At 41.4% G+C, this 14,273-nt stretch overlaps 1 protein-coding gene across 3 annotated transcripts in view; it reads left to right on the top strand.

The window, feature by feature from the left end:
• Nucleotides 1-14,273, top strand: part of ralgapa2 (Ral GTPase activating protein catalytic subunit alpha 2) — a 105,538-nt gene that overhangs the window by 32,559 nt on the left and 58,706 nt on the right. Inside the window, exons 10-23 of one of the 3 annotated variants that reach the window (XM_030081730.1) lie at nucleotides 1,001-1,209; nucleotides 2,389-2,658; nucleotides 2,951-3,133; nucleotides 3,503-3,637; nucleotides 3,815-3,963; nucleotides 4,212-4,323; nucleotides 5,070-5,307; nucleotides 6,817-6,996; nucleotides 9,188-9,334; nucleotides 10,852-10,974; nucleotides 11,591-11,676; nucleotides 11,771-11,861; nucleotides 12,118-12,300; nucleotides 13,456-13,629. In XM_030081730.1, coding sequence (XP_029937590.1) covers nucleotides 1,001-1,209; nucleotides 2,389-2,658; nucleotides 2,951-3,133; nucleotides 3,503-3,637; nucleotides 3,815-3,963; nucleotides 4,212-4,323; nucleotides 5,070-5,307; nucleotides 6,817-6,996; nucleotides 9,188-9,334; nucleotides 10,852-10,974; nucleotides 11,591-11,676; nucleotides 11,771-11,861; nucleotides 12,118-12,300; nucleotides 13,456-13,629 — 2,280 coding nt within the window. The remainder of the gene's footprint in view (nucleotides 1-1,000; nucleotides 1,210-2,388; nucleotides 2,659-2,950; nucleotides 3,134-3,502; nucleotides 3,638-3,814; nucleotides 3,964-4,211; nucleotides 4,324-5,069; nucleotides 5,308-6,816; nucleotides 6,997-9,187; nucleotides 9,335-10,851; nucleotides 10,975-11,590; nucleotides 11,677-11,770; nucleotides 11,862-12,117; nucleotides 12,301-13,455; nucleotides 13,630-14,273) is intronic. The other 2 variants (XM_030081732.1, XM_030081733.1) reach the window with 2 other exon arrangements.

Genomic DNA, 14,273 nt, shown 5'->3' with positions numbered 1-14,273 from the left:
TGAGTTAAAAAGCTATAGCAACTGGAGACAACAAGCTCTAAAGTATACCGGCATTCTGGGTGAAAAAAGGTCAAACTCCACTGTGGTATTTGATAAGTGCTGTCAGCCACTGCTTTACTACAACCTAATTAGAGCACACATTTATTAAACGAAGACATTTTTCAGCTCATCATTAACTTAATTTCTTTGTCTCTAATAACGTTCTGTACTTGTTTCACTTGTTCCCCTGTAACTGGCTGTAGGAGTGATGTAGTGTTAGCCAGTTAAAGGTCTCATGTCATACTACTGTATATACACTATATTGCGGCTCAGGAAAAGAATAATGTTCTTGATGCTTTGTTTGGTATAGTTAAAAGTTGAAATAGTTAAGTGAGCAAGATGCTCATAGACAGATCCAAGTAGATCCAATATCTTGGACTTCATAGTCAGCTGCTAAACAGCAATACATTCATCAAATATCATGATTCAAATGTCAAGCCAAACAAACACTGTCTGCATGCAGCTTGACAGACTAACTTAACAAGCTTTGTTAAAAGATTAAAGTGATGGTTAGTCTGACTAACAGCAAATGTTTAATAAGGATGGATGTGAATTTAAGTGTGTTCTTTCCGTTGATTTACACAAAACTAGATTTTTATGTGATGCTAAAAAGTTTAAAGATTATCATTTTAATTTGGAAACATCATGTTCTGACATTTTTCACTGGAAGTAGTCAGAAATAAATACATTTTTGAATTTCTACAATATGGTAAATTGAACTCCAGAGCTACAATTGAAATGTTGAAAATACTAAAAAATAAATAAGCAATTAAATAATTAAAAATAATAATAATAATAATAATAATAATAATAATAATAACAAGCCCATCCAGGTCCTGGGGCTAAACTGACTTGACTGAAGTTCTCAGATTCTTCTGAATTCAAATGACATTTGCTTGCTTGCTGTCTTTCTTTCTCTGTTCCCATCCTGCACTCTGCCACCTCTCTGTTACTCCATCAGACCTCCCCCACCACAGACCAAAGCCCTTGTATGTGCCAGTGACGCGGAACAATGAGAGCACCTTCTGCACCAGGGACCAGTACCTGGCACCCCGTGTGGCCTTTATCAACTGGCTGGTCACCTTCTTCCTGGAGAAGAAGTATGTCAGCGCTGCTGCTGCAGCACCAAGCGCCAAGAACGGCACAGAGGTCATTCCCAAACTTATACAGGTGATCATGACAGCAGCATTCTGTTGAATTCTCATTCTGTCAGCCAGGAGGAGGATGATGGATTAGGAGTCAAAGCATGGCTCCATGGATTGTTTTATCATTTATGGCACATTATTCTAGTTTACAACTGTTGCAATATGGATCGGTCTCCATTTTTCCATCACACACAATGTTTCAGATGTTGCTTAAAATAAGTTAATCGGTAGGTAATACTGTGTGGGAAGGAGTTTAATTCATTTTGTAAGTGACTCATCTCACCTTCGTGTTTCAGTGTTTTAAAGTTACTTTTACAAATTCACATATGATTAGCAAAGATGCTCATAACTTATAGCTAGCTTGTCAGATATGTCAGGTTTGATCAAAAAAGTGTTCAGCATGTTGAAAACCTACATGAGTTGGGTATACTGCTTCATGCTCATAGCTGATTTGCCTTAGATTCACAGAATCTCTGATATGAATGTTCAAGCTGTTAGTAATATATGATCAGTTAATTTAAATCCTCCAATGGGAAAATGAGTGATGATTTGTGTTTATTGAACACGACCAGCAGATGGTATAAACTTTCCCCTTCCATAAGTTTTATGGTATGTTGCCGTTCCCATCTTTTAATGGGATAATATGAAAACAATATAGCATCATAATACACCAATAAAATAAATGTTGGAAATGTGAAAATTTTAAAATGATACGCATTAACCAGCACAAGTTTCAAAAAGTGCTAGAGATCATTGCAGGTTCTTGGAGAACAGTATCTGAAAGCCGATACTGCTCCCAGATTAGAATTAACAATAGGTACCAGAAGCCTACAGTAAGCTCCAACTTGGCTCCAAGTCAGCTCCCCTCAGTCAGTCAATAACACTAAGTAAAGTAACAAGGAAACATGTCTATTTATTGTTCACTTGTTTTCTTCTTGGTAAATGACTTGTATCAAGAGTCAGAATATTAACAATGTTGGAATACCAGAATATTAAGCCAGACTTCTGTAAAATTCTTTATGGATGTGCTGTGGATTTTTTAATTTTAACCTCCATTTTTGCAGAGAGACCTTTTCTTTTTAATCTGAAGATTTGTTTGAGTCTGAGTCACTCAGTGGTTAGATCCAGAAGTTCTCACAATTTGTCAGCAACCATGCCACAATAAATCTTTCTGCACTCTCACTGCCTCTCTGTGTGTGCCCAGACTGTAACTGTAGGCAGTAGCAGCCAGGAGAAGGAGAAGGAGAAAGAGAAGGAAAAAGAGAAGGAGAGGGCGTCAGAGGGAGAGACTAATGGGCCGGCAGGGGAGCCTGAGAAGAGCCACTCCAACAGCAGCACGCTGTCAGACCGACGGCCCAGCGATTCTAGCTTGTGTAGCATTGAGGAGGAACACCGCTGTGTTTACGACATGGTGCAAGACATCCTGCTGTCCACCAGGGACAATGTGAACTTTGTGAATGAAGTCTTCCACCAGGTACTCAAGGGAATCTGAGGGTGTCACGGAAGGATCATTCAAATAATTGAACAAAAGTAATAATAATGACAATAATAACAATAATAATAAAAAGCAATATTATTTTATGTGAGGTTGCACAATTGCATTGTTTTTACAAGTGTAATGTGTAATTTTCATGTTGGGTAAATATTATGGCAGACAGCATGACTGCACTGTCATTAGTTGTATGATGTTGCCCTCTAGTGGCAGATTGCTAACACAATTTAATGATCTTTACTTAGAAGCTGCCCTTTTAAACTTCTTCAAACAGGCCTTCCTGCTGCCGTCCTGTGAAGCATCAGCAGCCCGGAAGGTTATCAGAGTATACAGGAAGTGGATCCTGCAGGAAAAGCCCACCTTCATGACGGAGCCTGACAAATGCAGCCAGGAGGATGAGGTGGATGACAGCTCTGAACAGATGCTCAGCACAGAAACTGACAACATTCATGCACAGGTAAGGGCACTGATCATTTCTCCACTGACTGAACAACAAAACAAGCACCTTAGTCCCTTAAAACAAGTCCCTTATGGTATTCCAAAACCACCCCTTCACACCTGATCTTAACGCTTATAAGATCTATAGTCAGGAAAACCCTGAGTTATAATCTCTCTGTCTATATTACATTGGACAGGGGGATCTTCCAGTGATCTCACAGTAATAGGCTCATGGGGCAGCTGATCGTGCTGACTTGGAACAGCTTACTCAGCATTGAAAAAACTGCATTGTATTAATAATTATCAGCTACAAACAGGATAATTTTTGGCCCACTGGGCTACATGTCCAAGGTGCCGCTGACTGGCTTGTCTTCTTGTCTTCTGCCAGACACTGGAAAGTCATGGCCACAAACGGTCATCAAGCTGGGGTAGGACCTACTCGTTCAGTAGCGCCATCAGTCGGGGCTGTATCACCGAGGAGCAAAACAGGGACATCAAGGCTGGCATCCAGTCAACACTGCAGGTCTGTCTCTGCACAAAAGTGACTTTCATCTTGTGAGCACATTATTATGAACACAGTCAGCGATGCACTTTGTTTATGTTTTAAAAAGCACAAGTTTGCAAGTGTCACTTAATGAGTCTTTTACAGTTTTTTTCTGATGTCTACTGCGACTTTTTCTGCAATGGTGCATGTGTGCAGGTGTTCCTGACCAACTCATCCAGTGTGTTCCTGTTGGAGCCATGCCAGGATGTGCCTAAACTCCTGAAAAACCAAGTGGAGGTGTGCAAGGATGTACTCAGCATCTACCGACACATGATCATGGACCACACCATGAATACACAGACCTGGTTAGTCAAATATTTAAACACACACAATTTAGGAAGTTATGTTTCAATAATTTTTATGTTGTAATCTTGCCACACTCTTGGGCTGATTTTATTTATTATTTTATTTGTTTTATTTGTTTTTTAGCATCTGTTTCTTACTCTCTTTAGACATCCGCTGATGATAATTATGGTCAGCAGTATGCTGCTTGAATGCTTTGGACAGTGTCGGAATCACTAAATTTACCCTGTGGCTTGTGTGTCTTCTGCAGGGAGCAGATGTTGCAGGTGCTGTTGAGGATCACTGAGGCGGTGATGAAGAGGCCACAGGAAAACCAAAGAAAAGATGCCTTTGCTGAAAGTTTAGCAGCTATACTCTTTAGAGTAAGCCTGTACCTACTTGGTGTAATATGTTCTGCAATTATTAGTACACAAGATCCATTGTCACTCCCTTGTGTGCTATTAAACTAATGGTCAGTACCTGCATGCGAACATTGTTTTGATGTCAAAGGAAATGGGAAGTGGGTGAGAGCAGATGTTTCACTGGGGTTAATATGTGAGTTTGTTCCAGATGTTTCACTGAGTTAGGGCCACAACATCTTCAGAAGGCTCAAACATAAATCCTGGCACCTTTACTAACACCAGACCTTAAGTATGACAGTACCCTCAGTTCCAGTCCCATCCCCCGATGCCACTAGTTTGAACTTAAATTTGATCCCAAGATTTCATGAGTGATGGGCAGAAAATTAAACATGAGTTATAACATCCCTCTATGGGCAAATCAGAGGAATTTTTGAAATTATGACTCTTACCACTCCGTAAAAAGAGTAATCATTCCATTATGTTTCATGAAAATGTAATAAACAGCATGAGCAAGAGATATTGTGCATGATGGGAGATGGATATACTGGGGCAGGTCCATAGTCCCAGCCGACATGTCATCATGGGGAACAACCACAGAAAACATCCAAGCAAGAGACATATAGTCAGGGTCAGACAGGCAAGGTGGTAATGCACCAAATTAGATGCATCAGGATGAGATACTCTCTTATTAGTTGGACCTGGAATTGCTGGTGATACCCCTGCGTGTCAGTGCTGATTCCTCTCTTTTTGCATTCTCCGCCGTCCAGACCATCATTGTGGCATGGGTGCGAGCCAACCTGTGCGTATTCATCTCCCGGGAGCTGTGGGACGAGCTGCTGGCAGTGCTGTCCTCTCTTACCTGCTGGGAAGAGCTGGTTACGGAGTGGGCCAGCATCATGGACTCACTGACGGTGGTGCTGGCACGTTACGTGTACGGCCTGGACATGGCCAACCTGCCTCTGGACAAACTCAGTGAACAGAAGGAGAAGAAACAGCGAGGACGTGGTAAGGGAGAGATGGGGCATTAGAATGGCTCAAATTTAGTGGGGAAAAACAGTCTAAATGTTTTTTAAAGGCACTGAGGATTACATGAAGGCAGAGGGAAATGTCTTGCTTGTCAGTGACAGACTGTTGTTACTCTGGGTTCATACAGTCATGAAAAATGTGGAATAGTCAGTAAATTTGAGAATACAATTACCAGACACTGAAAATGTTATGGAAAGTCTAAAAGTACTAACAGTTACAAGTGGATAGAACCATTTTGTTGGTACTTGTGGATTTCTTTTGTGGCTGATCTTAAATCAGTCCCTGCCAGTGGGGTGAAAAAAATGTCAGAGGTGAAGTAAAATATTTTGTGAGTAAATTCTACATTTTTGGTCAAACCAATTGCAAATTATGTTTTTTTTTTTTTTTTTTTTTTTTTTTTGATTGGTAGTGAATGGAAAAGCATACCTAAATACATTTAGGTTGGTTATAGAGGGGCTTATATACCATATTTGAAACATAGACTGGCTTACAAAATGAGTTTTCTTTGGTTATTGAAGTTTGGTCTCAAAATGGATAAATGGATGGAAAGGGAAAGTCACTGGTCAAAACGTTTGTGAACCCTGGTTTCTGTTGGACCTAACTCCATACTTAAATTTGATTATTAATGCAAAATATTGCACTGAGCAATAGACCTTGGCGATATGACATCAAATCAGTATCACAATTAACTGAACAGTTTACCTCAATTATGATTAATGAATGATCTTTTTATTTTTTTTTTTTTTTTTTTTTTTTTCCCCTCATAGTTCACTGACAAGGTTTGTACTGTAAATATGCTCAGCTGTTAAAGCTGGGATATTTTTTCTAATGAAAGAGTGCATATCTTATTTTTGTGATTTTAAAAGGAAACATACAGATGAACTATTTATTGTTTTTTTTTTTTGATATTTCAGACCTGCTTTGTGGAGGCCCTTGTTCCTGGGCACTTGTCAGTCTTTCTCTTTTTTAGAGCCAAGGACTTCATATTCTGTAACGTGATTGTGTTCCAAGTGTTTAAAGAGATAGGTTGTATTACCTTTGGTTGCTGAAACACTGTGGAAAAACTGTTTCCACAGTGTTTATGTTTCACTTCTTTTTGTTTGGTGTTGTCTTCACTAAAGCCATAATGTCTCCAAAATATGGACACGGCATTTTTCTTTGGTCCAAGCGGCTCGAGTTGCTCATTTGGCTCAGTGTTTAGGTTCTCCTCCATATTACTTCAATTTCGTAGACTGGACAGGGCGGAGTCCCTTGACTTCACATGCGGTAGTACATTTTTAAGGGGACATTACATGAACACACACTGGGGAGAGTATACAAGATTTTTTTTAAAAAATTGAAATTACCAACATAGGCAAGGTTACATCAGTTAGAAGTTCTGAATGTCAATTTCAATTAATTTTCAATTAATTGCCCAGCGCTAATGAGCAACCTCTCTGTGCACAGTGATCTCAGTAATGAAAAGTGTTGTTCTCCTTTGTGTGTCAGGAGTGATTCAGGATTCCCAGAAGGCAGCTGCAGTGGCACGCTCCTTCTCACTGAGTTGGAGGAACCAAGGGGAGCAGGGTGGCCCAGGGGTTCAGGAGCCCATGAGGATTCGTTCTGCCACAACGTCAGGGGCCCCTGGTGTGGAGAAGGCCCGCAACAACGTCCGGCAGAAGGCATCTGGTGAGTACCTTGTATACAGCTGACAACAGTATTTAAATGTTTTCATAAGTGAATATGTTCAAAATCAGCATAAATTTAATGCGACCAGGTGGCTCATATAAGATCTGGCTTTAGACTTCCTTATCTATGCTGTATTTGTCTCCACAACCATTTTTTTCCTTGTGTCTGTGTTGGTCCTGAACACAGTAGTGATAAGCCTATCTTTTAGGGCACAGGATTGGGGTTTAGCAGACGCTGTATTGACTGTATGTGAAAGCCTCCAGACAGGTCTTGTGTACGTTAGCCCAGGTGCTGCTGAAAGGCGGATGCCAAAGACAAAGAGGCCAGCAGATGGCCCCCATTGTTCCCCTCACATGTCACTGGCCAATGTCAACATGTTTCCCTGTCATCTTGATGGCAGGCGCACACACAGACTCACACAGGCTCACACACTCCTCCAACGACATGTCAAAGGCCGGCTTCAGATGCCTATTGTCGATAGTTCAATAAAGACATAGCAAAATCCTCTTATCTGATGGAGATGTGGCAGACTAATTATGACTTGAGCTGGATGGCAGTAGTGTAGCAACTACTAGAGTTGCCTGTCTTGCTTGTGGTTATTTTGACTAGACAGAATATTAATGGGGAGGATAAAAGAGAAAGAACATCCCTGTTCGTTTCCTGGCCCTCCGCCTCCCCAATTACCACCAATCCATCTCTCCAGAATGAAGAGCTTACCGAGCTAGCAGCAGATGCATTTGAGACTGAAGGATGAAGTTGTGGAAGGTCTGTGTGTGTGTGTGTGTGTGTGTGTGTGTGTGTGTGTGTGTGTGTGTGTGTGCGCGTGCGCGTGTGAGTGAGACTGCAGATCTATGGTGTGTCCTGTGTTAGTGTTTATGCACCTCTTCTGTTTATATGTTTGTTTGTGAAGCAGTGATGGACATAAAACACCACTGCTTTAAATTCCCTTCCCTTTCTCTGGCCTAATTGGATTTCTCCCACATTGATCTTCAAACAGCCCGACATCCCTCCTCCCCACTCCTCAAGAGAGACCTGCACATCAATTGCACGGCGTTTTTTGATAGTTTCATTAAGAGTGTAATTAATGCTCATTAATATGCATAAACGAGTAACAGTGGCGGGCTGTAGCAGAGACGATGTTATCTCTCCCTGTGAAAGACAGTAATTAAAGTGTGGCGGAGGCAGAGAATAGAAACGTCCTCTTTCATTGCTCACTTTGAGATTAGGCCTGAAGTACTATCCAGACACAATGGCAATGCCTCAGCATTGACAACTGTCAAAACTTGGCTGCACTTACATATGCAAATACAAACGAATATTGTTCTGAGGAGATGTTTTCCTGTTTATAGAGAAGCAGGCTAAATATACAGGATATTCAGGTACGGGCACGTTCTCACTACACCTCTACAGCCATGGAAATCTTCTTGAATCAGCCTCTCACTCTGCTATTGAGGGAATGGTCAATGGTAAACTTATTGTACCATTATTGATTTGTGCGCGAATTATAACATCATTTGAAATTTACCTTGCATATAGTCTGTACATGGGATAATGTCAGTTTTCTGGTCCATCCCTGTTGAGAGACAAATCCACTGTCCTCTTAAGCACGAGAGAACTAATTAAACTAGTCTTGAAACAAAAGCAATCCACTACATAAATTAAGTTAGTATTTTTTTAAGATTTAATGAAAAAGGCTGGGATTTTTTACGGTACACCAAATCTGCCAGAACAGGATTGTTTTGTTTAGGTGAAGAGCCCTCAAGTGACAAATTGAAATGAGTGCTCTGCTCCATATGAGACTGTTAATGTGTTTTCATTGCTTAGCTGTTAATTTCCTGTCTCAGTAACTTCACTCTGAGTTTGGTATGGTTGGTCCTCTGGTATGAATCCTATTTGAGATTCATTGACAGAGCCACAGTTGTGAAATTTTGTGGAATTTCTCTTATCAGGTTTTGACACACTGAGCTTGACTGTACTTAGTTCAAACTCTTACACTGCTGTGCTTTATTTAGTCTGCTTTTCTGGTCAAGAACATGTTTGTTAATGGAAGCACTCTTGTGGCTCTCTGTACTATGCTGTCATTGAATGCTCTCTTCTTCCCTTTGACTTTTTTCTATCCCCACCCCCCACCCTTCTCTCTATCTCTCTCTTTCTCCTTCTTCTCCTCTTCTTTCTGTTTTCCTGATGGAAGCTAAGCGAAGCCAGTCCATCAGCAATTGTGTCCATCTTTACGAGGCTTTGCCCACTACTAAAAGCGTTCCTATGCTGCTCCACACTGTGAGCTCTTTCTTGCCTGGTATCTCTTCTGGTAACTCTGCTTGCTCTCACAGACTTTCAGGTAAAGTGTGTTCTGAGAGCTGCATGTGTTTGTGTGTGTGTATGTGTATGTGTGTGTGTGTCTGTGTGTGTGCGTGTGTGTGCGTGTGTGTGTGTGTGTCTGTGACCTCCACCATGTCTTTCCCATCCATCTGTCACTATTCAGTCTGTGTTTTGCTGACTCTGACATACTAGTTGGAGCAGAGAGGTGAATGCTTACAGCAATCATGCAGACTTGTCACCTTTCTGCAAAATTCACCATTTTGAATTAAAAATAGGCCACCTACATGATTCGTGCAGGTCTGAGGAGAATTGAGGGCAGAAGGGACCCTGCCCACTCAAAGCGTAAGAGTGATGTGCGTGCATCGACTGTCAACAAAAGGTAGCACCACAAAACGTGAATGGAGTAGAACGATCACTGTATTGTTTGCTGTGGCCATTTGGGGCCATAAAGTGTGTCACACTTGCTTGAGAGATGTGCAGATATGTTGTGCTGTGGCCTGCCAAGAGAAATTAATAAAAGAACTGTATAACACACCAGGACTCACAGATTTAAAAGGTCTCATCTGTTTGGGCAACTGTCAAAACTCAGCTGATATCTGAAAGCAAAGCAAGTTAATACTGCATAAAAATTGTGCTTGTTACTTGCTCCTCTAGTCAACATCTGCAAAATGGCAAACCTGGCTGGCAAGCATCAAATAAACTTTTTACTTAGAATGTTGATTCCCATATTTTATAACTGTACATAAAACAAGCTTTAGTTAGGAGAAACTCACCCCTTGATACAGTCCAAAAGGATGTTTGTTTTCACTCTCAAAATCAAGCCAAGAAACAGAAAAAATAACAACAAAGCCCACTAGTAAAGTATAGGTTAAAGTGATGTATTCATGCTTTTTCTTTCTTTTTCTTTGCATTTTTCTTTTCTCATTTTAACATGGTAATTAGGGCAGTTAATTAATTTTCTTTTTTAATATGAATATATTTGGTATGGCACATTTGTACATAATAAATTAATACTTATTCATAGGTACTTTATTTTGCTTAATCTTGTGATTCTTTTATCTCATGACCAGCACAACTTGGTAGTCCTAAAAGTTGTCAGAAATGAGCGTGTAGTAGCTTATTTTTTTTAAAAAATGCTCTCTGGGGGATTATCCCCCTGGAGCTCCCTATCAGGTCTGTGTCTTCCTTGCTCACACATCCTTCTCACCTTTTTCACTCCTAACCAGTTTGCATGCCTGATACAGGAATGCAGGTCTGTCTTGTGGTTTGAGAGTGCACTGGACCTGAAGCATTGTAAAAATTTAAATTCTTGAGGACAACTTTGAGTGTTAGCATCACCACTGCATGTGTTCATCCCCTAATTACTCTCCAGTGTCCTCATAAATGCCTCGATCCTCACTTGTATTGCGTCTGCAACTCCCCTAAAAGTAACAAATGATGTACCCCAGTGTGTTTTACCTCATTTTGAATTCTGTGCTAAAGAGGGGTTATTCATGTGGCACTGGTCTAATTTACCTATCTTCTCCCATCTGTCAGATGTGGAAGAGTGTCAGCTGTCAGAATGTGGTGGAGAGGAGGAGCTAGGAGGCGGGGACAGCCCCCTTCCACGTAGCAGCAGCACCTCTGACATCACCCAGCAACTGGCCGACACTTTACCAGGTGTGTACGGACACATGCAGGTTTCTGTAAACCAGTTACGATATCAATTCTCCAGCTTTGCTTTACATTTGTATTTAAAGAGCAGTTTCACACCAAAACACTTGCTTTTAGTTGTAAATTGTTATTTAATGTTATATCATTTGGGGGAAAAATGGTAATTCTGATCTTGAGTAGGTTTAGTACTTTATTTACACTTGGATTTTATGCATTTATGCTTGATGAATTTTCAGACTGTTTTCTAAAAGCCCATTGTCCACGTTGAAAATGCTTAATGTTCCCCTTCAACCATGGGCAGGCATATACACATGGCCTGTGCATGATCAGTACTAGACTACGGTTTATCATGTGATAATGACACATCACATGACGACTCTACGTAAGTGTTTTCAAAAAGCTCAAGGTTCCCTGTCCCCACTACAGTGCCAGACAGGAGTTATCAAATTTACAGACTTTGGGGAGTGTTCTTCAAAAAGCACACTAGCTTAGTGTGGACAGAAGGCCAAAACAGAGATATCAAAGATGTATTTTCAATTCATCTGATTTGGTGCGGACATGGCTTACATGCTTAACTGTGCTGAGCCAACCTCATGACTAACAGCCCTTGTTCTCACTCCAGCCCAAACAAGGGAGTGCTCCCCCAATTCCTGTGGCTCTGATGGCAGGACGTCAGAGGGTAGGAGAGAGAGCAGCGAGCCACCAGTGGTGAGAGAAATAGTGTAGTACCATGGAATTCTCACAAAACTAAATTTGGTCCGCAGAAGTGGCTTCTTTTTTCATGTTCATTCTCTGTTACTAGATCTTGATCCGGCGGAGCAGCAGTCCAGCTGAAGCAGATGGCAGTGCTGAAGGACACACCAACTCCACAAGGCCCAAGCTACGAGATAAAAGTCAGACTCAAGAACACCAATTAGCTTTGAAAATAGATACACTTGAAAAATCATTTTGATATCTGGGTAGTCCTGTGGCTTGCTATTGAGTAGTCGCATAGGGTGAATAACATACTTTAAGTGTACAGTTCATTGTGTGTCAAATGTAGCTTACCCTTTGCTTGAATTTAAACTGATACCTTCCATCTTAGACTCCTCTCCACTGAATTTCTTCTCATTTTTTGCCTCTATCAACCTCACTAATCCCTCAACCTAGGCGAGAGCATAAGCAGTGAAACATCCAGCGGCTACCTCAACGACACAGAGCAAAACTGGCAGGCCTGGCAGGCCTTTGAGGAGGAGGCTGACACCCAGTCCACCCAGTCAGCCCATATGGACGTGACAACCGACCCCCAGAGTCAGGGGAGTCTGCTGCTCAGCCACAATGAGGCTCTAGCAGGTATAGGACATGACCAAAACCCACTCTTGACTGTTAAGACAGCGTTTCCCACCATACTTAGCCCAGAGCCTAAATATATTCTATATGCTGTGCAGTTATGGGCTAACTGGAATCTTAGTTTTGAGATGACACATTTTGCAGGTGTCCCTGAGTAATCCTTGACTCTACTGAGTAAGCAAGTGTATAGCTCTGGTATAAATGATTGGTTTGTGAAAATGAAATAAAATGGCATGAATCACCTAAGTGTTAAATATAACCCTGGATGATTTGTGTGATGCCAATGTCAAGAAGGTCCTGAAGTCAGTTTTAATTTTCAACTTTCTGTTAAGTTAAAACAGTAGAGATAAAATCTGCTGTGTGAAAGGGCTGAATTGCACAGAGCAATGCTTTATAAATGTTCGGCGCTGATGCAGATTGAGTTGGACGAGGTCAGCAGGTCCACAGGTTCACCTGAGGTGTGTGCCCTATCGTCAGGATGGAGGCTTTGGTACCCTAAGCAACCTTACTCTCCAGGGATTAGTTATTGCTGCTGAGTGGGCCTGGTAATGAAACTGGAGCTGCTTGACAGTACCTCCTGTCTTAGTGAAAGGCCTATCTTTGTACCTCTATCCTTGACTGCGATTCAAATCTGCTTTAACCAGATACTAAGACATAGCTGCATGTTCACTTGGCAGCTTGTGACAGCTGCTGTATTTTTATTCATTGTTTTTTAAGGAATAATGACCAATGATCTGTTATTAAACTCTAAAAAATCTTAAGGACAGTTGTCATAGTTACCTGATCTTACTTTTGTGAGAAAAGTGTCACTCAGCAGCCACACTAACTAGCAGACTTTGCAGAAACTGGATTTTGGTTTTGTTTTTCAAACTGTTTTGAAAGAACACTAGCTTTCAAATCGCTGGCATCTATATTTTCTTAGGAAAACAATAAAGAGATTGCCTCAGCTTTAAACCCTCCAGCTTTTAGTTTAACCCCTCTGTCTCCAGCAACATTGATGGGTTGGCTATTGTTGCGCCATACTCCTTCCCACCCTTGTACATGAACTGCTGTCTTTGTGTAGTCCCACATTGTGATCATCGTGAACTCCTCACCCTCCCTTTGTCCCTGTGCTCCTTCCCTTAAACCCTTCCCTTACCCCTTTACCCATGTTTTTAGGTCCTGAGTGTGCCTCCCCTCCCCACTCTGCACCCCCGTCCCTCCACCACCACTACCACTACCCCCAGAACCCCCCTGCCTCACCAGCTCTGCTGGTGCATACAGAGTGCCCGCGGGACAGCCCCCTGGACGACACCATGCATCAGTCTGTTTTACACATGCCACACCACTTGGGTACTGCTGCCTAGCTGCTACTCTTCATGTACACCATATTATTTTCCTTAATTATCATAGACTCTCCATTTATGTCTGTTATTCACCTTCACTTGACTGATGTCTACATTTCCTTTCATAGTCTGCATTACACCACTCTACTTTGTTTAACGTCCCATATAGCAGATCAGCACCTACCTGAATAGAAAGTGTCTTTTCAAATTCTTTCCTGGCATTGTTTCGTTCTGGTCTGCTGCAATCAAATTCTGAATATCTTATATACATAAAATTGACTATGGACCTCGGATCTGCTAATGGTTATTATCCTTGTCTTCTACATCTTGCTTTTTCACCCCCTTTATTACAGCTCATCCTTCTACTGCCCACTATGTGGTGCTGTCCTGCTACTCTCCAACAGTGTCCATCTGGCTTTATGTAGATGTTGCATGTGACTTGAACCTGTTTCCCAAAAGCATTTTGGTGCTAAGATCAGTTACAATGTACAAATTTTTTCTCAGTGCATGGATGCCTTTTGGAAACAGGTCCCTGGATTCATGTTAGCACTTTGAATGCACAGCTAGCATGAGGATTCAGTCAACAAAAACTAGCATGAGGATTCAGTCAACAACAGAACTGCTCTGAAACATTACTTGCTGGCAGTGCTT

Source organism: Myripristis murdjan, chromosome 22 (genome assembly GCF_902150065.1).
Source record: "Myripristis murdjan chromosome 22, fMyrMur1.1, whole genome shotgun sequence".
Taxonomy (NCBI): Eukaryota; Metazoa; Chordata; class Actinopteri; order Holocentriformes; family Holocentridae; genus Myripristis; species Myripristis murdjan.
The sequence above is the reverse complement of the archived record's forward strand: the minus strand, read 5'-3'. Positions and strand labels throughout refer to the sequence as shown.